General features: G+C 41.9%; 2 protein-coding genes across 2 annotated transcripts in view; one reads left to right on the top strand and one right to left on the bottom strand.

Annotated features, from left to right (window-relative positions):
- Nucleotides 1-495: 495 nt before the first annotated feature.
- Nucleotides 496-24,214, bottom strand: SERINC3 (serine incorporator 3). Its single transcript, XM_059133076.1, has 11 exons — nucleotides 24,030-24,214; nucleotides 18,502-18,663; nucleotides 17,683-17,876; nucleotides 15,722-15,801; nucleotides 14,930-15,067; nucleotides 12,030-12,199; nucleotides 10,256-10,346; nucleotides 9,240-9,420; nucleotides 4,545-4,772; nucleotides 3,586-3,744; nucleotides 496-765 (listed from the first exon to the last, which is right to left on the bottom strand). Exons 1-10 carry the CDS (start codon nucleotides 24,066-24,068, stop codon nucleotides 3,606-3,608), a joined length of 1,422 nt encoding a protein of 473 aa, XP_058989059.1. The 5' UTR covers nucleotides 24,069-24,214; the 3' UTR covers nucleotides 496-765; nucleotides 3,586-3,605.
- A 211-nt stretch (nucleotides 24,215-24,425) lies between these two features.
- The window catches only part of PKIG (cAMP-dependent protein kinase inhibitor gamma), a 100,972-nt gene continuing 98,734 nt past the window's right edge, over nucleotides 24,426-26,663 (top strand). The window contains exons 1-2 of the mRNA XM_059133088.1: nucleotides 24,426-24,533; nucleotides 25,195-25,227. Of these exons, the coding sequence (XP_058989071.1) occupies nucleotides 24,427-24,533; nucleotides 25,195-25,227 (140 nt within the window). The 5' untranslated portion in view covers nucleotide 24,426. The remainder of the gene's footprint in view (nucleotides 24,534-25,194; nucleotides 25,228-26,663) is intronic.

Genomic DNA, 26,663 nt, shown 5'->3' with positions numbered 1-26,663 from the left:
GCCACTGGGAAGGCTGCCTGATTTGGGCTCCTAGGTAACCGGATGGACAGAACAAGAAAGGATAAAAGAAAGGAGCAGCAGCTCTCATTGATAAGCCTGGCGCCCATCGTCAATTTGTAGAGCTTGAACCATGACTCATGTAACAACATTCTCACTTGGGTGCATAAAAAGGAAAAGGACCTGTAATGGACAAAAACATGTGCTGGGGGGCGCCTGGGTGGCTCAGTGGGTTAAAGCCTCTGCCTTCGGCTCAGGTCATGATCCCAGGGTCCCGGGATCGAGCCTCACATCAGACTCTCTGCTCTGCAGGGAGCCTGCTTCCTCCTCTCTCTCTCTCTCCCTGCCTGCCTCTCTGCCTACTTGTGATCTCTGTCTCTCAAATAAATAAATAAAAATCTTAAAAAAAACCACACACACAAAAAACCAAACAAACCATGTGCTGGTGTACAGCTTGGTCCAGAACATCAATAGCAGCGATAAACAGGTCCATGGCCATTCTTGGCAGGATCCTTGATGGATAAGAGAAGCTTTTATTTCTCAACCAAGTACTTTACAAGACCAGTCCAGAGAGTAAACATCTGGCAGGGGCCACATGGGCCTACAAGCCTTCTCCCAGCTAGCTCCAACCAGGTAAACGTAGCAGCCACTGCTGTTGCCTCTGATGAATTCCTAGACCATATCACTAACCTCAAAGCCAGGCTGTCAATCTGCAATCCTGAGGGACAGACAGGCCCATTCCTGGTGATGAAACACCAGATGACTTATCTGGAATGAGAGGACACCACAAGGTCTGATGAGTCAAGATACTCTCTTGGTCGACCTGCTGATGTTACCTGTGTATACTCGTGAGTAATTCAGCACTCCTGAGTATGGTTCCCTTGAGTCTTGAGTAATCCTGGGTTTCCTAGCAACAGACCAACTTAACTTAGAATACAGTCCAGCAAACAGGGATACTGTCCCCTAATTTTTAAAGAAATTTTGTTATTTCAAATTAATATCAAAAGTTATCATGAGAAAAAAATACTTTATTGGACTTTGTTACACTTATTTTACAGTTTAGTATTGCTTTATTTTGCATTACATAAGGTAGGGGATGGAAAACCCTCATTGTTTCTGAAGTTTACGGCCTTTAAAGGCCTTAATCTGGCTACCCTGCCATTAAGGAAAGTGGGGGGTATCTGCTTTACGCTGGCAAAGTAAGGGGCTAAGCCTCTCCTACTTGCACCTCCCTTGCAACTTTATCTCTGTACCTTGACATAATGCTGGTTTAAAACAGGTGGTTCCAATGATTCCTATCAAGCCCTGCTTCCCTACCCCACCCACCTCCATCCCAACTGAGACTGTCCCCTCTGCGTCCCATCTGTTTAATTCTGTATGAACACCTCAAATCTAGCCTCCATCGGACTGTGGCTGAACATCTCTGACCTCTGAATACTGTCTAGTGTCATTTTAACCCATAGTGAGATTAGCAGCTGCCACCAGAGTGTTTAAAATGAGTTAAGCACTTTGCAAAGTAACTTAACTCTTTAAACAATAACATGTACTAGGTACTAGCTTTTATTCAAACAAGGCAAACACTGAGGCTCAGACAGATGGTCACACAATCATTTGCCCAAGATCATAAAGCATAGTATGTACTCAATAAATATTAGCCGACCAGTTAACAGACAGAAAAAGCAATGCTGGCTACAAACCGGGTCTGACTTCCAAGACCATGTTCTCCGCCATTCTTAAGGGACCAACTCCATCCTCTGGCACAATGTGTTTCTCTTTCTGTCTCTCACCATATAAACGGAAGCCCCATCAACTCAGGTGATTAAACCAGCATCACTCAGGAATCGGCCTCTCCTCTACAGCTAATCAATTGCCAGTTTTAAAATTTTAATTACTAAGTAGCTCTCAGCTGACAGTTTCTCCCCATCCTCACTTCCACTTTGCTGTTTGAAGCGGGGTATGGCCTGCCCTGGTCTCCTCTCTCAAAGCCCTCTCTCCGTGTCTGCTGCAGTGACTGAAGACCGTGTGTTCACGTCACCATCAATATGCTCCCTGCTGCTCTCAACTAGGGTTCAAACTCTTCGCTGTGGTTTGCGAAGCCCTTCATGACCCGGTCCTGCCCTCTTCTCCCTATCCCAGCTTTCCTGAACAAGTCTGCATCCCCTTCCTTTAACGTGAAGCTCTGTCTACCCTGTAGCAATGCCAGCCCTCTGCCCCACTTCTCTCTCGGAAAACTCCTAATAATTCCCGGCCTCCAATTCCACTTTTTCCAGGAAGCCTACCAGGACAACTTCCCCAGCCCGACCCCAGGCAACCCTCCTTTAAGTTCTCTGCAATTCCCCAATCCCAGCACTCACCACACCGGGCTGTACACCTGTCCGCTCATTTTCACCCTCCTCTAAACTCTAAGTCCAAGGTGGCAGAGCTGGTATCTTGTGTTTAACGTTGAAGCCCCGAACCTGACAGCGCCGGGTGCAGAGCAGACACTCTATAAATGGTGCTCAGAGAACGAACTATTCTAGTCGACATCCTTGTGGACTACCCTCTCTTGACAAAGTTTCCTGACAGTGCCTGCCTTGTGTTTCATATACGCAAGTGTCTTCCCCAGGCAAGGTATTAGGAGTACAATTTTGGGATGAGTTCCAGACTTTACTTACTAGCCAGACCTCAAGTTTTAGAAGAGACAGGCACATTCTGCTCGATCCCTAATAAACCTGACTGCCCATGAATGTCTAAAAATCATAGAATGGCTACTAACTCATAAAAGCTGTAAAAGAAAGGGTCTTAAAAGCTTAATTCTCTGTTTTAATCAAATACCTTTATAGTGCAAATATAATAAATTCACATGCATTTTGCTTTTACATACTCATTAACAAGAGAACGACATAGACCAAAGTGGCACTGTTTTCCCAAGTGACTTTTCATTTTTGCCAAATCTACAAAAGCGCTTATGGAGACGGACACTTCTGGCAAAGCTGGGACTGCGCGGCATCGCTGCTGTAGTGTCAAACACCGGAAGGACCAACTCAAGCTGTAGAAGCTGTAGCCCGATCAGCCACTCTGCTCTTCTGGGGAAGAAGCCAGCGGCACGCAACCCGCCCCTGCCCCCCACCCCATACTCCGATGCTACACTTCATGGGGGATGAAGGACTGAACACACTGCTTGCTTGCATCACACAAGTTAAGACTTTCACAGAGGAAACCTGTCATGGAAATGGTGGGGGGTGTTTTTTGTTTTGTTTTGTTTGCTTTTAAAGGAGCCTGCAATAGAAATATATTAACGATAGGCCTCAAATACCCAACATTTCTCTTACATTTTAAATCAAAGTTGTAGGATCCTACAGATCTTAATAAAGAAGTCTCTTCACAGCACAGCTGTAGTTCATTTTAAAACGCAAAATGTTCCCTTTGCGCTATATCCTTACAAATAAACATAATATACATATAAATGAAAAGTTCAGATCCTGCGTCAAGCATTACTTAATCTTGCTCTCTGATATAAACTTGGATACAGTCAAATTTGCAAAGTATTCACTTAATATTTTAGTTGAAGCAAAAGTAAAATAGGTAAGGGCTTTCAGCAAAGCAGACCTTTATGAATTCTCAGAGGTTCAGCTGAAGTCACGATTGGTGAGGACGAGTGGAGCCACAAGGGTCCAGACATAGAGGAGAAGGCAGACCCAGCTGGAGCTGATCTTGACCCACACAGCTGGCCACTTGCTGGTCATGCTCTGGAACTCTGCATCAGGGCTAAGAAAACAGACAATGGTCAGGTAAGAGCCTGTTGGCAGCATCCAGTAGCACCCCCCAGCGAAAGCAAAGAAAGTTGGCTAACACTGTAATGCAGTAAGGTTCTAGAAGAAACTTATGAAAGCTGCTATTATTAGTTTACATGTGCAGGGGATTCTGCCTCTCAAAAAGCTTTTATCTTATCAGCACAAAGAACTCTTTGCTGAGCATAGCTCTTCAGGAATACCTAGCTGTTCTAGGTATTGGCAAAAGTCTTGATTGAAATGATGTCCCTGAAACTTTCCTTATCACATCATTATTGTGACCAGAATACTCCATATGGCCATCTCTAGACACAAGGGAAAATTCGTGAACAAAAATGGGTCAGACTGCTTTATGTTATGATTTTCTCTTGTAAGTAACTCAAGTCTAGAAGAATTCTCATGATTCGTACTCTAAGAATTTCAACTAGGGACCCCTGGGTGGCTCAGTCAGTTAAGCATCTGTCTTCAGGTCATGATCCCAGGGTCTTGGGGTCAAGTCCCGCACTGGGCTCCTTGCTCAGCGGGGTGCCTGCTTCCCCTGCTTGTTCTCCCTCTCCTCTGGCAAATAAATAAATAACATGAATTCCAACTGGATTTTAAATCCAAAAGGAGAGAAAGTCAAAAGTACTTCAGAAAAGAGTCCACACTGAACACAACTTCACTATACGGGTAAATGAAGGGGATTCTGAGGTCAAGCAATGGAGGTAGATTTTACAGGCAGCCCAAGGTGGGTGGGGTGTCAAGTGGTCTTCCACCTGGTTTGTCTGTGCCTCCTACCTGTACCAGCTGGTCAGGGTCATCATGATGTACAAGGAAGCCAGGCAGAGCATGAAGTGGAACAAGAAGTAGCTGTACTGCACTCCTTCCTTCTCGTTGTCCACAACCCGCCGAGGCTGTCCCTCTTCTTCATCGCTGCCGCCACTGGCAGCTGTATCACGGAGGATCACGCTGTCACTTCCTGACAAAGTCAGCTTACTTACTTGGCTGTTGTTGGAAGTACGGATGCTGGAAAGTGATCCGAGAGAAGACAGATCAACAAGGGGCCATGAGATGAATCGCTGCCATTGGCCTATATACATGCAGGTTGTTTCTGAACTGCCCCTATGTGGGGACTGAAGGCCTCCTGAAGGGCTCTGCTTAAAGTTCTCAACTGCTGCCTGTCATCACAAGACAGAGAGCACTCTCGTCGGTTACCATTTAATGGCTAACTGCTTAGGAGTTTCATTGTGCTCTCCATGTCTGCTTCCGTGACTTCACAAGTCTCCTCCATGCTTGGAATGGACCAGCCACCAGCCTTCTCCCAGCGAGCCTCTTTCTTCAATTCTCTATGTGCTATGTCTTCTAGAAAGCCTTCCTGGCATCGAGTCATCACTACACTGGGTTAAAGTCCCACAGCTCCTTCTGCTCCCCTCTGCCATACTTAGCATTCCTGTCTTTCTTGCTAGTCCTAGAACTCAACAATGACCGTAGTCATCTATGCATTTCTAGCACATAGCAGATGCTCACTGCAGGTTAAAATGACTGAATAAAGAAAGTACGTACAACTAAAGAACCACATAATCATCTCAACAGACACAGAAAAATCACCTGACCAAAATTTAATACCTTTTCCTGATAAAAACACTCAACCTAGGAAAAGACAAGAACCTCTTCAAACTGATAAAGGGCATCTATGAAAAACCCACAGGTGACATCACATTTAATAGTGAAAGACTAGGGTGCCTGGGTGGCTCAGCGGGTTAAAGCCTTTGCCTTCAGCTCAGGTCATGATCCCAGGGTCCTGGGATCGAGCCCCCACACTGGGCTCTCTGCTCAGCGGGGAGCCTGCTTTCTCTTCTCTCTCTCTGCCTGCCTCTCTGCCTACTTGTGATCTCTCTCTCTGTCAAATAAATAAATAAAATATTTTTTAAAAATAGTGAAAGACTAAAAGCTTTCCCCCTGAGATCAAGAATAAGACAAATAGCCCACTGTCACCATTTCTACTCAATATTGTACTAGAGGTTCAAAGCAGAGCAATTAGGCAAGGAAAAGAAAAAAAGACATCCAGATTGGGAAAGAAGTAAAATGATCTCTATTGGCAAATAACCAGACCTTATACATGGAAAATCTTAGGGAATATATATACTATTAGAATAAATGATCTTCCAGAATACAAGATCAATATACAAAAATTCCACGTCTATACGGTAACAATGCAAAACCTTAAAGATAAATTAAGAAAACAATCTCACTTATAACTATCAAAAACAACACTTAGAGGGGCGCCTGGGTGGCTCAGTGGGTTAAAGCCTCTGCCTTCGGCTCGGGTCATGATCCCAGGGTCCTGGGATCGAGCCCCGCATCGGGCTCTCTGCTCCGCAGGGAGCCTGCTTCCTCCCCTCTCTCTCTGCCTGCCTCTCTGCCTGCTTGTGATCTCTGTCTGTCAAATAAATAAATAAAAAATCTTTAAAAACAACAACAACAACAACAACACTTAGAAATTTAACAAGACATGTTTGAGACTTGTACACTAGTAACTACATTACTACTGAAAGAAACTGAAGACCAAATGAAACATCCCATGTTATGAACCAGCCTTAATAGTGTTGAGATAGTAATGCCCAAAAGATGAATAGATTCAATGCAATCCTTACCAAATCTCAATTAAACTGACAAGCAAAACCCCAAATTTACACAGAAATGCAAGGGACTTGGAATAACCATAACAACCTTGAAAAAGAACAAATCTCGATGCCTCATACTTTCTGATTTCAATCCTTACTACAGGGGTGCCTGGGTGGCTCAGTGGATTAAGTCTCTGCCTTCGGCTCACGGTCCTGGGATCGAGCCCCGCATCGGGCTCTCTACTCAGCGGGGAGCCTGCTTCCCTTCTTCTCTCTCTCTGTCTGCCTCTCTGCCTACTTGTGATCTCTGTCAAATAAATAAATAAAATCTTAAAAAAAAAAAAAAAAAAAAAACTTAAAAACAAAAACAAAAAAACCTTACTACAAGGTCACCGTAATCAAAACAGTGTGGTACTGGCATGGGATACCTATACAGATCAATGACATGGAGTTAGGAGTCCAGTAATAAACCATTACATTTAGGTTCAACTGATTTTTGACAGGGATACCAGACAAAGCAATGGGGGCAAGAATATTCTTTTCAGCAACGGTACTATGACAACTAGATATCCATACTACAACGGAATGGAGTTGTACCCATACTCCAAGCCATATACAAAACAATAAAAAGCCCAATTTAAAAATAGGCAAAAGATTTAAATAGATATCACTTCAAGACATACAAATGGCTAAAAAGCACAAGAAAAGAATGCTCAACATCACCAGTCATGAGGAAAACCCAAATTAAAACCATAATGAAATGCCACTTCATGTTCTCTAGAATTATAATCTAACAGTTAAGAGGTGATGAAACCAGCAGCCTCATACGTTGCTGGTGGATCGGGAAGATGATGCAGACACTTTGGAAAACACTTTCGCAGTTTTCAAAAGAGGTACCACATAGCCTAGCAATTCTACAACTAGGTATAGATCCAAGAAACTGAAAATGTACATCCACACAAAAAACCTGTACACAGGGGTGCCTGGGTAGTTCAGTTGGTTGAACAACTGCCTTCAGTTCAGGTCATGATCCTGGACTTCCGGGATCGAGTCCCACATTGGGCTCCCAGCTCCTTAGGGAGTCTGCTTCTCCCTCTGACCTTCTCCCCTCTCATGCTCTCTCTCACTCATTCTCTCTCAAATAAATAAATAAAATCTAAAAAAAACCCAAACAAACAAACAAACAAACAAAAACCTGTACACAAATACTCACAGCAGCATTATTCATGACAGTTCTGGAGTGAAATCAACCCAAATGTCTATCCACTGACAAAGGATAAACAAAATGTGGTATATATCCACACCATGGAGCATCCTTTCCAACAATGAAAAGGAATTAAGTACTGATATAACATGTATGATCCCTGAAAACATACTAAATGAAAGAAGCCAGCCACAAGAGACCATATGTTTTACAATTCCACATATATGAAACATTCGAATAAGCAAGAGACAAGTTTAGAGAGACAAGTTTCTGCCAGTGGCTGGAGTGGGAAGGCATAGGGAAGTGACTGCTAAGGAGACATGAGGTTTCTTTTTGGCAAAATAAAATCTTCTAAAATGGACTGTGGTGGTGGTTGCTCGATCCTGTGAACAGACTAAACTACTACTGAACTGTACACCTTAAAAGGGTGATTTTATAGTATGGAAACTGTATCTCAAAAACAAAACAAAGCACATTAGGCCAAAGGCAAAACAAACAAAGTCACAGACAATATAAAAACACATAAGCATAGCTGTATTGCAATACAACTCTATTTACAAGGCCTACAGTTTGCCAACCTTTCTTTTAAACACTCATTAAAAAAAAGATAAATCTACACATACTGTGGAAAACTGTCCAAATTACGACAAATCCATATTTGAGAATACTGTATATATGTATAGTACGTTCCTATTTTTAAAAATTATTTATATAAAGTGATATAAATAAAATTACATATATAATTGTAAATAAAATTATGTATAATTATACAAATACAAATTGATAAATAAGGTAGTTAAGTGTAAGCGAAGGAAAAAAAGTAGCAAATAATATGTACCAAAATGCTTAGCCATGGAAGAGGTAAATTTGGAAGGAGGCTACTTTCAATTCCCATTTCAGACTTATCTCACTTATATTATTAATTTATATACACTCACCCTTGTTCATTTTTATCTCATATTTTTAAATTATTCAAGGAATATGTGCCATTATATAGAAAATATCAATTAAAAATGGGTAAGAGGGTGAATGAAAAGTGCTAACACAGGTTCTATCTGAGGCCCTGGATTAACTAGAGATTTTAAAGTTAGATGTATAGAATTCTGTAGTTTTCTAAGTATTTTTTACAATGATCAGGAAATTAAGACCTTCTTAAAAAAAAGAGAAACCAACCAATTTTCAGAGTCACTACTCTAGCCAATGTGGGGTCAGGTGAAGACTTTATCCTATCCAGGGGAGATGGTATCTCTATGTCAGTTTGGAAGGAAGTATTTGATGAGAACATTTATTAGGCTTTAAGAAATATGTATGACTTGGGACATGAAATACGTCGGGGGCTTTCATTAAAAAGGAGTTAAGGCGCGCCTGGGTGGTTCAGTGGGTTAAAGCCTCTGCCTTCGGCTCAGGTTATGATCTCGGGGTCCTGGGATCGAGTCCCGCATCGGGCTCTCTGCTCAACGGGAAGCCTGCTCCCCACTACCCCCCGCCTGCGTCTCTGCCTACTTGTGATCTGTCAAATAAATAATTAAAAATAAATAAATAAAAAATAAAAAGGAGTTAAGTTCTTTTTCTCAATCCCTCACACTGCTTTCTGAAAGCAAAATAGCTTCTTTGCTCTACGATTAACCTTCATGAGAATCTTGTCCCAAGTACTTTTTAACTTACCTAGAATACAAAAGACAGAGAACAAAGCCTGTCAGCCCAATGAACGTCTCTGCATCTAAAAAATGCCCATTCTTTGCGGGTGGAGCAGGGGTAGGGACCACAGCAGTTGAATTCCCAGGAGCCAAGGTTGGCGCTGTCATGTGCGTGACGATGCTCCACAGGCCAGGGTTGCAGGAGCGATCTGAAAGTGGGATATTTTTTTACTGTCCTTAGTTAGAACTCCTCTTGTTCTGAGAAAGGATGTGAGGGAAGGGTTCACACATCCTTCAGTCATGATGTAAAACATGCGGATGCCATACTTAGAAGAACCTGGAAACTTAGCAACTAGTTACGTATTTGTGTGGCAATCAGTAACATAGTTTAAGGAAAAAAGAAAAGACCCGACAACAAAGTACTTGCCAAATTCATAAATGTTAATCCTGATTTTACTGATCTTGAAGTTGAACTGGCAAATCTTTTGGGGTCTGTATTTGTACAAAGGCTTTATCCACAGGGAAATTTTCCCTAGTTTTGTTTTTACAGTTAAATAGAGAGTATAATAACAGTAAGTGAGTCATCCTTGGAGGGTCTGGAATAACCGTTTTCCTTTAAAACAAGTCTGTAGAATACCCTACTGAGTGAGACACAATGCAATAATTATAAAAGGAAACTTCTTTCAGCCATTTCCTCTAGAGCCTGTAACACCAAAGTGAAATTCAATTATAACAATGCCACAAAGGGCCAAAACAATGTTGCCTTGTCCAATTCTTAACTAGTTTGACTTAGTCCCAGGAAAAGCCTGGTCTGTATAAAGACTGCGGCCCTTTAGGCTGTCAGCTATGAAGAGCTACGGACAGACATGGAGAATAAAACTTGAAACGCGAGTATCTGCACCACATGGTGAGCACGGTACATTTAAGCAAAGCCCTTTGTGTGTTCTATTTGCCCTTTGTTCTACCTCCAGTGTTTGCACCTGCCGGAAGAGTGACTTCCTGCTTTCTCTCTATCAAGTGCATGTACTACTGACATTCCCTTACCGGGTTCATTGGTCATGGCTGACCAGGTGAGGTACATGGTGTAGAGGGTGATGACAGAGGACTGCAGGAGACCAGACTGAGGCCTGTGTTCCTGTGGAATCAAAAAGAAAGCAATGCCATGGGAACTGCAAGGCTGACTTTTTCTTTTCTTTCTTTCTTTCTTTTTTTTTTTTTAAAGATTTTATTTATTTGACAGACAGAGATCACAAGTAGGCAGAGGCAGGCAGAGAGAGAGGAAGGGAAGCAGGCTCCCCGCTGAGTCGAAAGCCCGATGTGGGGCTCAATCCCAACACCCTGGGACCACGACCTGAGCCAAAGGCACAGGCTTTAACCCACTGAGCCACTCAGGCGCCCCAAGGCTGACTTTCTAAAACCCAGCGGACATCCCTGGCCTCTCCCCAACACCCCCCACCCTGCTCTGAGATATTAACAACTGAGAACCTTCTGATTCTACTTGACATTTGAAAAAGGGTAAGTAATCTTTCAATGTGAGTTTACCTGAAAAAGAACCAAGAAAGACAACTGTGTACTAGTGGTTCTTGAGGCATTTGACAGCCCTGGAATTCCCGTGTATCCTGCAGAGGCTGATTCTCTCGTCCCTACTAGTTATAGAAGCAAAGCTCCACAGCAGTGCTTACCAGCTGAGTGACGATCATCTCTCTGGAACTTCAGTTTTCTCATTTTTGAAAGGAGAGGTGTTCTATATTCTTTTCATATTTCTCATCTAAAACTTCATGAATTGGGGCACCTGGGTGGCTCAGTCGTTAAGCATCTGCCTTTGGCTCAGGTCATGATCCCAGGGTCCTGGGATCAAGCCCCACATCAGGATCCCCACTCAGCGGGGAGTCTGCTTCTCCCTTTCTCTCTGTCACTCCCCCAGCTCATGCCCACTTGCACTCTCTCTCAAATAAATCTTTTTTTTTTTTTAAGATTTTATTTATTTATTTGACAGACAGAGATCACAAGTAGGCAGAGAGGCAGACAGAGAGAGAGGGGGAAGCAGGGTCCCCGCTGAGCAGAGAGCCCAATGCGGGGCTCGATCCCAGGACACTGGGATCATGATCTGAGCCAAAGGCAGAGGCTTTAACCCACTGAGCAACCCAGGTGCCTCTCAAATAAGTAAAATCTTTTAAAAAAAACCTCCATAAATTTTTTAAAGTATGGTGTTTAAATGATGAAACTCACATGCATGAGTTTTGTTTTTAAATATTAAAAGCAATGTTTTTTTTTTTAAGCAGTGATTTTCTAATTTAACCCCCCTAAAACAGCTTAGCTCATGATTCGTAAGAATCATTCTCCCAACATAAACTATTTTATAAGAGCTATAAAATTCTCAGGTTACCTAGGGTTTTTTTTCCTAGGGAAATTATTCACTTTTTCATAGGGAAACAATTCACTTAATCATGATACAGGTGCTCAATGGCACATTTTACAGTTACTAAATTAGAATTATGAAGAACTTATAATATGGGAAAATGTTTAAGTAGATAAACATAAACTCACATAAAAGATTATATCAGCTTAAGTCTGGCAATAATTAAAAATTTTTCACAGGAGGATGCCCGGGTGGCTCAGCTGGTTAAGCGTCTGCCTTCAGCTCAGGTCATGATCCCAGGGTCCTGGGATCGAGTCCCACATCGGGCTCCCTGAGTCTTTTTCTCCATCTGCTTCTGCACCTCTCCCTTGCTGTACTCTCTCTCTTATGTTCTCTCTCAAATGAACATATACTAAAAAAAAAATTTTTTTCACAGGAGGATAAAGCAGAAAACCATACCTGAATTTTTGGATGGATGGATATAATAGAAACCACAAAGCAAAGGATCAAATTAATACTGATGAAGAACTTGTTCTCTGCGCAGCCGTCTGGTCTGGTGTAGTAAGTGTAGAGTAAGCCGGCAAAGACGACAGACAGAATGTAGCAGATGCTGGTGACAGACAGCAAAGCTGGAAGGAGGGAAACCCACAGCAATGCTCACAACTGGAACAAGCTTTTCAAATGAAGACCAATTTTCTTCTACCCCATATAAAAACAGAGACATTATTTTACTGTTATGGTGGTCAACATTTTACAGGGAAATTACAGAAGACCCAAGGATGACATCTCAGACCACACTAGAGGTGGCCTGGTGTTCAATTCAAGCAAGTGGATTCACTTTCTGGATTATCTACCTTGATTCCATGGGTTGAAAAACAAGCTAGAGTAAATTCAGCTAAATAATGTGTATTATAAACTTTTCTTAGGAACTTCCAAAACTTGTAGGCCCTCAAACTGGCCCAGTTCCAGCAAGCTAAACGCCAGGGATGGTGTCGGCAGAAAACAACAGACAGGCATCTTTTATGTCATTTGTCTTCTGCAGCCATGGGCTACGTAAGCCCACTTCCTGTCCCGATGAGACCACTTCACTGTGGGAGAGTGGCGTATTTGCTATTTTCAAAAATAATATTCCTTTCTGTTCACATGGATAGGCAACAATCAGCTATGTAACTCTGAAGATTAGAAAACATGGAAGAGTAAGAGTATACTCAGACCAACTGTAGCAATGATGAGCTTGATTAACATGTACTTAATTCAAGGCACAATTGTAAGAAAACCAGTTTCTACTTATAACCTCCACAGTTGCATATTTAAAATTAAATGATGAATATGATGTTGGTATAAAATGGTATTGTATGTCAAAGTACTAGTACAGTTCTTAATGTTTTTCCATATGAATATGCAAGGACTTCTCTACTTTTTAGTTACTTCCAAAGGAGGACAAATCTGCAACTCATTATTAAATTCTTCTAAAGTTGAGGGATTCAAGTGAATTATAAAAAAGGAAATAAACAGATTAAAACAATAAATTTTTATGAGTCAGAAATGGGGAGGTGTTTCAGGATTTCCAACGTGTCACAAAATAAAACAATTTCTTAAATCTCATGCTAAAATAAGTAGTCATTATACATAACTGAAGTGACCAACAAAATAGGGCAATGGTTAAATAACTTACGGTATACCACACCATGGAACCCCATGGAACTGTATACCATTAAGTGAGTTAAGATGTATCTGTACTCACAGATATGTTAGAAAATACTCATCATATAGTTGATATACTTCATCATATAGTTGAAATACTCATCATATAGTTCATGAGAAGAGCGAGTGATGGAAAAATGTATTATATGAACCTATTTACATCTAAATAACAAAAACATGTATGTGTGCACAAATTATAAAGATCCAATAATCATGGTTACATCTGGAGAGGAGGAAGGTGGGTTGCAAGTGGGTGGAAATCTGCATGTTTTATTTTTTATTAAGTTCCATCCTCTGTGTTTATGGTGAACACAGTATTCATTTTTGGGGTTTTTTGGCTTTGCTTTTGTTATTTTTTAAATTTAAATTTTTTTTTTTTTTGCTTTAGTTATTTTTTAAAAAGCAAGCCAGATAAATAACAAAAAAAGAAAACTGGACAGTTTGATAATGTGTACTAAAAGCCTTTAAAATATCCATACCCTTCCCCTCTTCTACTTTTAGGAATTTATTCTAAGGGAAAAGGCAGAAATGTGCTCAGAGACATATTATTAGGTATTTACTGCCACACATTCACAGGCTCCTTCGAGGTTTTAAAATAAGTCAAACTATAACCTATCCAAATGTTTAACACATATAAAAAATTAATAAGATAAAGTATTCAGGGGCGCTTGGGTGGCTCAGTGGGTTAAGCCTCTGCCTTCAGCTCAGGTCATGATCTCGGAGTCCTGGGATTAAGCCCAGCCCGGGGCTTTCTGCTTGGCAGGGAGCCTGCTTCCCCCACTCCCCACCTACTTGTGATCTCTGTCAAACAAACAAACAAATAAATAAATAAATAAATAAATAAATGGAAAAAAGATACAAGTATACATCTTTTTCAGTGACTTTTTTCTATACATAGAAGATACATATGCAAGAAAAAAGACTGGAAAGATACAGACTAATATGTTAACAGTTAAGTATTAATTACCAGAGAGTTGGATAACGGGGAATTTGTTTTCTTCTGTGATTTTTGGCCTTTCAAGTTCTTGACACAAGAGGAGCTATCACGTTTAAAATGCATGGGGTGCAGGGGCTAGGAATTTCAACTATTGCTTTTTTTAAATGAGGTATGGCTGGGTCATCGCCCCTAGTAGTAGAGGATTCCAAATTCCCTCCCCATTATTACCAGCTATAAATTCTGTATTTCCACCCTAGAAATGTTAAGTGCCCCTTTTCCACCAAAAAGCTTTTACAAGGAGTGTGGGTCATACTCTGAAGAAAGCAGTAAGGACTGTTCACTTCTATCTGCTTCAGGGAGGTGGGCAGATGTCCCGTTATGTATAATCCACCTGAGTTCCCTGTCAGTGGAAACAAGGGAATCAAAACCAGAACTACACATCACTAACACAACATTTTTCTCTTATCTGAACACATTTGGTTACGTTACCAATCGTAAAATAAATGAATGGAGAGAAGCCAATGATTTCTACAATCTGTGCCTCCCCCTTCCCGTAATGCATATAATTCAGAATTGACTCAACTGGGAGACTAGTTTTTAAGAAAGTCAGCTCTAATTTGGAAGTTTACACACTTAAATCAATGGAGGTGTTTACTGTACATCCTGCTTAAGATAGCATAATGCAGTATGGCTTTTACAGGTGAGTTCAGATACCTACCAGCATACCAGCACCTTGGATTTCCTTCTTCCATTCGATTTACCCATGACTCATTGCAAGAGTGAGCGAAGTCGACCAGCAGCACTAGCTGGATGAGGATGAACAAAAAGGCCCCGGCCATGCCCACAATGAACCAAGCTAGAACCCAAAAGAAAGACGTTATTCTTACCATAGGAGTAACATTTCAGATGTTATTACTCAATTTTAAAACAATTTCCATTCAATTAAGAGAGAGGTGGTCAAGACATATTTTGTCTCCAGCAGTACAGCAACATTATTCCAAATTCAAAGGCATTCTCTGAGAAGTCTAATTGGGCTTCAGACCTTTTAAAGCTTGTTTACCTTGTGCCCAAGGTAGCCTGGGAGCTGACATTCCAAATGGTACAATAAGCCCTTCCCTCCACAAGGGAATAAAAAATCACAGTGGAAATCCACAGATGTCACTTGATATTATGGTTAAAAAAAGTGTATTAAGACAGGGATAGTAGAACACATATGAGTTACAGGTCCCCATGTTGACAAGCTCTTGGATTAACTTAGTACTGCCATGTGAGGAGGTAAACTATTAAAATATTGGCAACTTATGGTTCCAAAACAGCTAAGAAACAATGGGCTGAATGCCTCCTGGGTTTAATCAAGTAATTACTCCCTTAATATTAGTATGAAGTCGTATAATTGAACACCACCTCATTTAATTGCCAGTTCTGCAAAACCAGTAAAGAAAATGTAGCTTCAACTCCATCATTTGTAGACTGTGTATATATAATTAGCTCTCTTAGTAGTGAGCCATACCTGTGGTGAAATGGCCCCCAGGGATGTAGAAAGAGCCAACCATGATACCAACAATGGCAGCAATTTTGAAGAACCAAAACCTATTAAAATATAAAAGTACATTTATTAAGTGTTAATTTTTGCCCTTATACTGAGAAAAGTTAATTTCCGAAATGCAAAAATAGGGACTCAGTAGCATTCCAACATGACTGTCTGGGCTTATTTCTTCATTTGACATGAAATTGCCCCACTCAATCTTTCATACAATTCAAGGACAAATATTAGCCCAAAGAACACAAAATTCATAGACATAAGAGAAAAACATATAACTTAGGAATTTCCCTACATTTAGGGACAAGAATTTTTCTACAATTCTGGAGTATTTTTTTTTAATAAAGATTTTATTTATTTATTTGACAGAGAGAGATCACAAGTAGGCAGAGAGGCAGGCAGAGAGAGAGGGAGAAGCAGGCTCCCCGCTCAGCAGAGAGCCCGATGCGGGGCTCGATCCCAGGACCCTGAGATCATGACCTGAGCCAAAGGCAGAGGCTTTAACCCACTGAGCCACCCAGGCGCCCCAATTCTGGAGTATTCTAAACAAACAATGTTAGCTACATATACAGCAATTAACCCTTGGATTTAGGGAAAAGTTATCACCTAATCCTTCTTTCTCAACATAGGACAAAGTACCTTGTGCCCACAATCACACAGTTCATCACTGGCGAAGCTAGGACCAAACCTGGCTTTCAGTCCATGATTTTTTTTTTTTTTAAATCAACATAGTATTATTAGCCTCAGGGGTACAGGTCTGTGAATCACCAGGTTTATATACTTCACAGCACTCACCATAGCACATACCTTCCCAAATGTCTTTTTTTTTTTTTTTTTTAAGATTTTAATTTATTTATTTGACAGAGAGATCACAAGCAGTCAGAGAGGCAGGCAGAGAGAGTGGAGGAAGCAGGCTCCCCACTGAGCAAAGCCCCCCACCCCAGCCCCATGCGGAGCTTGATCCCAGGAACTTGGGATCATGACCTGAGCTGAAGGCAGAGGCTTTAACCCACTGAGCCACCCAGGTGCCCCTTTCAGTCCATGACCTTTAAAGACTGCCTTGTATGGCAGAATGGAAAGAATCAGGTTTTAGAGCTGGACAAACCTGGGTTTCAATCCCAACTCCAAGTTTCACTGGCTCAGAGATCTCAGGCATTTTATTTGACCTTTCTGAAATTTAGCTACTTCATCTATAAAAAGAGGATTATAATACATATAAAGTGTACAAAACTTCCTTCAGTGTTCAAGTAAGAATTATGTGTCAAAGGGGAACTGGGGGCAGTCAGGAATGGGAAACAAAAGATTTGTAAATCCATGGCCCAAACATATCTAGTTTATCTTTCTGTACACTGTTTAATAAATCAGATACATTTTTATCTTTTAACAATAAAAAGTATACATGTTTGTGTGTATGCAGTGCCTAGCACAATCCTTGAACTGTTTCACAGGTGTCTGATAAAGATCTAGGAACTTGAAACAAAGGTATTAAAAAAAAGGACAAGGGCACCTGGGTGGTCAGTGGGTTAAGCCTCTGCCTTCTGCTCAGGTCATGATCCCAGGGTCCTGGGATCGAACCCTGCTCAGCAGGGAACCTGCTTCCACCCCCTCTCTGCCTGCCTCTCTGCCTACTTGTGATTTCTCTGTCAAATAAATAAATAAAATCTTTAAAAATAAATAAATAAATAAATAAAAATTAAATTAAAAAAAAAGGACAAGACTCTCCTTTTCCCCTTCAGCCCCTCTGTGCTACAGAACTCCCAACTGAAAATGACACTCAAACAACTTCCCATGTACAATGGGTCAGAAATGTATGTGAGGCACTGATTCAAATACTCTACTGCTTCCATCAGGATGGCAACATTCCATCAGGATGGCTCAAGGGGAGGATCTACCATAATCTAACAAGTAAATAATAAAATCAATGTACATACCCATTGTGTACAGCTGCTCTGGGATCTTTACTTGTTTTTACTTTTAACATGAGCAGAGAGAAGACAAAGAAAAAGATGGCCAAGGCAAAGTTGATCCGATACACAGCTTTATAACCGACCAGAACATCACAATCTTTATCCACTTTTCTATCAGCTACATTGATTTTAAATCCCCCTTCACAGAATCCAGGTATCTGGAAAAAGCAATTTCAGTGTTATGGGAATATTCACATTTAAATAAAGATTATATCCCATCGTAAGAAAGCCTGAATTTATACAACTGACTACTTCAACAAGTGCAAGACTGTCCTGAGGGACTTTTCTCATTGCCTTCCAATTCGCTTATAATCTTGTCACCAAAAAGTATAAACAATTTGCATTTTGCAAATAAAAATGAAGTGTTCTCGTCTTTGCTTTTCTTACTGACGTGGTTTATCTCCCATTCTGCCATGAATTTTCATGCTACAACTGATTCCTTCCACAGGTGTAGGTTTAATCTAGGTCAAATGTTTAAATCTGAAACATACATGGGAAGATAATATTTTCCTGCCATTCTTTGAAAATCTTTCTCTTAGTTGTTAAAGTAGAACCTGAACATGTTCTTTCTGAGTACCCTCATTTTTGGAAAACAACTAAAACTTTCATATTCTATGTCTTGACCATACCCCCAAAGTAATGTCAAAACCCAACAATTTCAACGAACTTGATTGAGATTTACAACCGTAAAGAAGTAAGAATGTCAATCACAACTAAAATTGTGCAAATTAGAAAAATAATACAAATAACCAGTACATTAAGTCTACTGTTACTTCTACTTACCTTCTTCAGCTGTGATTCCATCCCTTCTGTCAGCATGATACAGGATACAGCAGCGCCCAGGAAGAGAATGAAAGCATAGATGAGGCGAGTCACTGTGGAATTCTTACTATTGGGGCAGCAGCTACACAGCAGACATGATGCACCGCTGCAAAGGCAGGGAACCTGTAATAAGCACACCACAGCCATTTGAGACCTCTTTCAGGGGACTCCTTCATGTCATAAGGGTCACAGAGTAGAAGATGAGGCAAACCAGGCTTTGATGGCTTTAAATGAGAGAGTTATGGCTGGGAGGAAGTGGCTAAAAGCTTGGGTGCTGGGGGCGCTTGGGTAGCTCAGTCAATCGAGTGTCTTACTCTTGATCCTGGCTCAGGTCTTGATCTCACAGTCATGAGTTCAAGTCCCACAGTGGGTATGGAACCTACTTTAAAAAAAAAAAAAGAAGGATGGGTTTGGGAGTCAATATTATTTCTGTCATTCTAACTCAGCAAGTTACATAAGCTAAGCTAATTTCTCCATCTGCAAAATAGACTGAATAACAGAATCTTCCTCCCTCAGACACTGCAGTACGGAACAGTGCCTAAAACATATGAGGAGCCCGATAAATGTTACTTATACAGAGAGCATATTTTATTTAAAAACAACATAAAAATCTACCTCCACTTACTATTTAAGTAATCCTAGTTACCAAATCTGGTATTATAGCACCAAGTAACACTACATGGAAATCCTTATATATAATGATAACAAGAGCCATTTAGCTCAATTTAAAAGTAATCTGGAGATTCCTCAAAAAATTTAAACACAGAATCCACCATTGGACCCAGCAACTCCTCTCCTAAACACACACCCAAAAGAACTGAAATAGGTACTCAAACAAAAGCTCATACATGAATGTTCAGCGCAGCACTATTTATAGTTGCCAGAAGGCAGAAATAACCCAAATGCCCACCAAGTGACAAACGGATACACAAAATGTGATATAGCCATATACTGGAATATTACTCGGCCATGAAAATGAATGAAGTACTAATACCTGGTACAACATTGGTCAACCTAGAAAACAACATGCTAAGTGAAAGAAACCAGACCCAAAGATCACATGTTGTATTTCACTTATATGAAATACCCAGAATAAGTAAATTCAGAGGCAGAAAGCATTAGTAGCTTCAGAATAAATAAATTCAGAGGCAGAAAGCATTAGTAGCTTCCAAAGGTTGGAGGAGAAGGGACATGAGATGGAGAGTGACTGCTTAATGGGAATCAGGCTTCTCTCTGGGGTGATGAAAATGTTCTGGAACTACACAGATGTGATGACATCAACAACAATGTAACACTGTGAATGTCCTAAATGTCATTGAATTATACACTTAAAAATGGTTAATTTTACCTCAACTGAAAAAAGAAAAATAACCTGGATATCTGGCGAGCATTTCAGATAACGGCATAATCTTGAGTTCTTTTATGTAGGCTTAATTAGGAAAGCGCTCAAATTGCTTTTAAAGATGACATTAAGTCACATTACAAAGGCAGGTGAAGTCAGAATCATCAGCAGAAGCAGATGTAAATAATGGGGGATGCTGGTCTCACAGTACGGTCCCAGTCCCTACCTTTTATAGATGGTACCTTGGGGAACTTCATCATGGTTCTGTGTGATTTGGAACAAGATGCTAAGGTCATTTTAGCTTCAGAGCCCAGTCTGCTCATCTGTAAAAATGGGCATAACACCACCTACCTGAACAGTTACTATACAAAGAATGAGCTAATGTCAGGAACAGACAACAGCTGGCATGATGCCTGGCACAGAAGGGGCTCAATATATCATGGTAGCCATTAACATCTGTAACCTCAAGAGCCATCAGAAATTGATCATCCATTTTCAGTTTTCAATTCTAAACTACAATCTGGACCAAAAGTCCATAATAGAGGTCTATAGCTGGCTGCAGACAGAAACAAGTTTTAGAGTCAAAAACAGTGACACTGGGGCGCCTGGGTGGCTCAGTGGGTTAAGCCTCTGCCTTCAGCTCAGGTCATGATCTCAGGGTCCTGGGACTAAGCCCCGCATCAGGCTGTCTGCTTGGTGGGGAGCCCGCTTCCCCTCTCTTTCTGCCTGCCTCTCTGCCTACTTGTGATCTCTCTCTCTGTGTCAGATAAATAAATAAAATCTTAAAAAAAAAAAAAAGCAATAACACTAATTGCTTTACATTTATTTTGTCTGCATTCTCATACTCTTAACTCTATTTATTTTCTGACCTATCAAATAATCTCACAATAACTGCCTACTGTTTGTTATGGGTTGAACTGTGTGTGTAATCTCCCCACCTCCCCACACACAAATTCATATGTTTAAGTCCTGATCTCAAGTACCCTAGAGTGTGACCTTATTTGGAAATAGAGTCATTGCAGATGTAATTAGCTAAAATGATGTTATACCGGAGAAGAGTAGGCACCTAATTAAATATGACTGGTGTCATAAAAAGGAGAAATTGGGGTATAGACATGCAGCACAGGGAGAACACCAAGTGAGGACAAAGGCAGAGATCTGCAAGCCAAGGAGTATCAAACCACCAGGAACTGGGGAAGAAGCATGAATAGATTCTGCCTCATCACGCTGAGGATGAGGGTGTCACCCTGCTGGCATCTGAATCTTGGACTTCCAGCCTCCAGAAACAGAGAGACAACACACTTCTGTTGCTTGAGCCACCACCCAATTTGTGGCTTTTTTTTTTTTTAAATCTAGCCCTAGCAAATAAATACACCCATTTATTTGTAAGTATCATGAAAATATAAGTGCCTTTTGGAGAGACCACCTACTGTTTTATTTCTTGAGCCTTTGCAGGAGCTACTTCATCTGTGGACCAGAGCTGTCCTACTGTATGTTATGTCACTTCCCTATCTCAGTAAGTAACAACTCTATTATTCTTTCTGTTACTCAGGCCAAAAACCTTGTCACCCTTGATGTTTTTTCTCTTTTTCCAAAACTCTCATCTAAACTGTCAGCACAACAGCTTATCCTCAAAATATATCCAGAATCTGGGGAACATAGCTAGCTCAGTCGGTAGCACGCACATACAACTCTTAATCTCGGGGGCGTGAGTTCAAGCCCCAAGTCCGGTATGGAGCCTACATAATTTTTAAGATAATAAATAATAGTTAAGAATAATATAAATAAATAATAAAAAATGAGTATCTCCAGAATGTGACCACTTTCTTAGCACCCTTAGCTATCATCTTTCAAGCTGGATTAAATGCAATGGCTCCTGTCTCCCGTAGCCACACATGCAGAGGTAGTATAAAGATTGTTTTAAGGTGAAGACATTTGAGATTCAACAGATACAGGGGAAAAAAATCTTGGAGGTTTCCTCATGTGACTAAAAGCTGAAACTTCTGAGATATGAGGATGGCATCAATTCTCTCTCCAAGGGAGTTTTATGGCCATAAAGAAGAAAAAGACCTCTGCAACTACATAAACAAGTATTATCCCCAACTTACTTATCTCCTCTTTGTTCTAACTAGAAGCCTTTTCTTCCTTTTTCCTTAGTAAGTAAGGTGTATAACAAGCCCTATTTTCTACCATCCCTTTGCGTTATTCATCACTGAGTGATAAATAACATCTTGCCAGTATGTGTGTAGCACACGTACATATAGCTCTTTTTTCTCTCGCTAAGATTATCACTTTAATTCACAGGCCACTATCCCAACAGAGGATTCGGGCAAAGTTTTTTCTCCTCTCCAGTGCTTTACCCTTTCTTTTCTATAGTCTGTTCTCCAACAACCACCTTGTTAAAACATTGGCCAGATCACATCACTCTTCTTTTCTATAATGGATCCCCATATCTGTTAAGAGTAAAGGCCAAGGGGCGCCTGGGTGGCTTAGTGGGTTAAAGCCTTTGCCTTAGGCTCGGGTCATGGTCCCGGGTTCTAGGATGGAGCCCCGTATCAGGCTCTCTGCTCAGCAGGGAGCCAGCTCCCCCCCCCCCACCCCACCCGCCTGCCTCTCTGCCTACTTGTGATCTCTCTGTCAAATAAATAAATAAAGTCTTTAAAAAAAAAGAAAAGAGTAAAGGCCAATACAAATATGATTTGTGAGCCTACATGATTTGGCTCCCTGCTACCTTTCTGACTTCATTTCCTATTTTTCCTCCCCTCACTCATTCCATTCTCTGGTACACTGCCCCCCTTGCTATTCCTGTTGAATAAAGGGGATTAAAAATATAGAAAAGCAATTTACAGATAGAAATGCTTTGATGGCATGAATATAAATATTAGCGTTATCAAAGACAAAATGTGTTTCAGGTTATCACAGTAAGACAGACCACTTTGTCTCAAATTACAAATTCACTCCTTAATTACCTTCTTAACTGTGTATTTTTTCCTAAATCTACTTTGCAAACAGTTTGACCTACTGCTGGACTGTAAAATTCAACTTACCTGGATTTGTTCTAATGTGACAGAAAAATTGTACAGCAGATGATAAAAATAAAAATTATTTCATGAAACCTGTGTATAAATGGGCATATTAAATCAGCTATGTAAAATATATTTCTTACTTTGGGTCAAGGCCAAAAAATTGGAAAGCCACTGCTCTCAAGGAACCTGTCAATGACCAAATACCCTTTTGACTTAGGATCAACAACCTTAAAGAATGGAAAATACACTTTGTACTTTGTCCCTAAGAAATGGTAGTGCAATGAGCGAAGACTGAGTCCTTGGTCAATTAAACCGTTGGAAAGTTATGAGACAAGAAGTGATTTTAAAGAATCGTGCTCCTCAGGAGAAACTACATGAGGGAACTCACCATACTCTCTTCCACAGATCCTAAAACTTCCTTTTTTAAAGTAAGGCATTTGCAATCTACAAAGCGATTCCACCCATTTATTCACTTTATCCTCCTCACAGCAGCTCTCAAGAGGAGGAATGCTGGGGTTATTTGCTTCATGTTACTGGAAGCCAGAGATAAATGCCTTGGACAAGTCCCAAAACGTTCACGCCACGGTTTCCAATTTTAAATAATAATCCACAAGGCCGCCTTTCCTTTGCACCACAACTTCACACAAGCCTGGGTCAAAATCCCAAATCTCCCACATAGTCTCTAGCAAAGGCAAATCCATGTTCCGGGATAAAAATATCACTTAAGCCGCCCAAAATTAAACGACGCCACCTTAGGAGGGTACTTGGAAACCAAGCAGAGCGCCCGCGCCCCGGAACTCTCATTCCGCGGTCCGGGTTCCAGCTCCAGAGGAACCCAGAGGCCGGAAGCCTCGCGGGGGCGGGGCAATCGAAATTGTAAACAATGACGGCCCGGCCTCCGACGTTCCCCCCAAACCCGGAAGGCGAGTCGCCCGATCCCGAAGGGAGGGGGGGGCAGGGGACATCACGGATTTTGCTCTGCACCTGGGATACTCTCTGCAGCCCAGGGCCCGTCCCCCCAAGCTCCCGGCCAAGGCCCGATCGCGTCTGGGCTTGGGGATCCCTATCGCCCTCCCCCAAACGACACGTCCGACGGAGACACCAGACCCCGAAGAACCCACCCAGCTGGCGAGGGAGAAGACGCCCAGCACAGCCCCCATGGTGACGCTGGTGATGCAGGCGGCCGGTCGGGAGGCTTCTAGCGCGGTGGTAACTGCCAGACAAGGCGTCTCCTCAGAAACGCGACGTTTTTCTCAGGCCGGAAACGCGCGGGTGGCGTCATTGCGTGGCCCCGCCCACCGCCCTAGGCCACCGCTGCCAGGAAAGCCTCTGTCATTGGCAAAGGTAGAAGGCGGGGCTAAATCAGCAGCGGGCCGAGGGAGAAGGTGGGGCTAAATCCACCAGACGCTTAGGGGGAGGCGGGGCTAAGCCCGCCAGGAGGCGTAAGAGAAGGCGGGGCTAGCCCTGCCTGGCGCGGACGGAGGAGGCGGGGCTAACCGACCAGCGAGGAGGTGGGAGATGGCGCGAACGCGGCCCAGAGCTGCGGGAGCTGTGAAGGCTTTATTCCTTCACCTCACCTGTATTCCTTTAGCAGCTCGTTACGTGTCGACATCTGACGTACAGAAGTACTCAGGAATTTACGGCCTAATTGAAAAAAAGAGTCTGACACTGAACACACATGCACCACGACACATTGTGATGAGTACCAGGAAGTAGTATGAGGGACCACCTTTTCAATAAAAGTTTATTTAATGAAAAAAAAAAAGTTTACTTAATGCTTACTGTGTGAGGGGAAAGTAATGTCGCTGGGGGTCGGGGGGCAATCCCGGAGGGGTCTTTTTTTTTTTTTTTTTAAAGATTTTATGTCATTAATTTGATAGAGACGCGAGAGAGGGAACACAAGCAGGGCGAGTGGGAGAGGGAGAAGCAGGTCCCCCGAGAAGCAGGGAGCCGGATGGCGGGGCTCGATCCCAGGACTCTGGGATCATGACCTGTGGGGAAGGCAGACACTTAAGGACTGAGCCATCCAGGTGCCCCCCTGGAGGGGAGTTCTGGGAATTTACATTTAGTCTGAGAACCAAAAGATGAGTCCAAGCTAATCGGGGAAGGGATAGGTGTTGTTTCTGAAAATGAGGGGTATTCATGCCACTCGGGGTACACGAAAGGGCCTCGGGGCACATGAACACATTAGCTAGCACCCAAGGGCAGAGTCAGGAAGTCTTGCTTAAGGGTTTGAGACTAGGACTTAACATCTTTCTAACATTTGCTTATCTCCATTTTTGACAGAGTGAAGGCTTCTTTTCCAGATCTCTCCAAAAGGTAAGCCCATCCACAGTTAAATAGCACTTTTTGTTTTAGGGTTTGTGTGTGTACTTGCAGAAATTCTTTGATTTCTCCCAAGAAGTGTTACTGAACCCCAGGTTGGCTGCCGGTTGCTCCAAAGGCCCATACTCAAGAGAGTTCTGCTTGGAAAGGAGTAAGCCTTATTCAGGAGTCTGGCCACCTGGAGAGAAGGCACAGTCTTGTCCAAAGGCCAATTCCGAGGTTTCAGCCTGGCCCAGGGACTTAAAAAAGGGTTTAGGGCAGTTAATCAGTAAAGGGAGTGCAGTGGCCCCAACATTTCTTGATTACGTGCAGACTCGATGGTGCCAGGTTGCAAACGTTATCGCAGTGTTGGGAGGTTGTGCAAGGAGGGGGTCTGGTTCCTTAGTTCCCGGGGGCAGGGGGGGTTGTGCAAGAGGGTCTGGTTTCTGTTTTGTGAGTGAGGTGCAGATGTACTCTGTTCTTTCTAGGAAAGAATGCACGATCTATAGATACACAAGAAAGGGTTAGTTAATCAGTCATTCAGGCTTAGGGTGTGTGCTGAAGTTTATTTAGATTACTGGGGTGGCTGGAGGGCCGGAGGCAGCTTTAGCAATGCTGGTCTTTCATTTAAGAAGTGATGGAAATTTAACTTTGTAAATTTAAGTAAAAAATGAGCCTCTACTTAAAGCAAAAGTTTTGAGATATAAACATCAAAGTGCAGGTAGTATGCAGCTATGGCAACAATGATAAGAGTGTGATACAGATGACTAAGAAGGGAACATTTACCTAGGAATATAAAAACCTGTAGTTTGGAATCCTGGAATATTTAGGTTGGAAGAAGCCTTAGTAATATATTTGAATCTGGTTTTTTACAGAAATGGAAAAGGCTCAAAAGTGCAATGGTTCACCCCAGGCCACAGGAAAAAAGGCTGATGGCAGAGGAAGGAGAATTACTCAAGCTTTCCTAATTCCCCCCTGAGCCCTTCACCTCACCACCCCCTCCCCCAACCCCTACAACAAAATACCTGCTCAAGTCAGGTTGCTTTGCAGTCACAGAAAGTAACCCTTCCAGGTAACTGTGGAGGTGGAGAAAATTAAGGCCATCTTACCTCAGCTTTAGCTGATGTAGGAAACAGAGGCAGAAGAAAATCATTAAAATTCCTTAGCTACTGACAAGCCCTTGAAACAGAGTGATTCTCTCCTGGGGACTTAACTGCCCTCACCTTGAGGCTTTGCTAAGGACAGTCCTAGCCTGACCAACCACCTACCCCGACAGGTCCCACCAGGATCCTGTAAGTCTACTTTAGGAAACTTGATCTCTAAACCTCCAAGATAGTGTCAGCAATCATTCCCAAGCATATGGCCTACTGATATACATCTAAAAGGTCTCACGGGAACATTTTTACTACTGGTAATAAATAACCTTTCTCCCAACAATAGCTAGCCCCTTA

This window comes from Mustela lutreola, chromosome 9 (genome assembly GCF_030435805.1).
Source record: "Mustela lutreola isolate mMusLut2 chromosome 9, mMusLut2.pri, whole genome shotgun sequence".
NCBI lineage: Eukaryota > Metazoa > Chordata > Mammalia > Carnivora > Mustelidae > Mustela > Mustela lutreola.
Note: the sequence above shows the minus strand (reverse complement) of the source record. Positions and strands in the feature narration are given on the sequence as shown.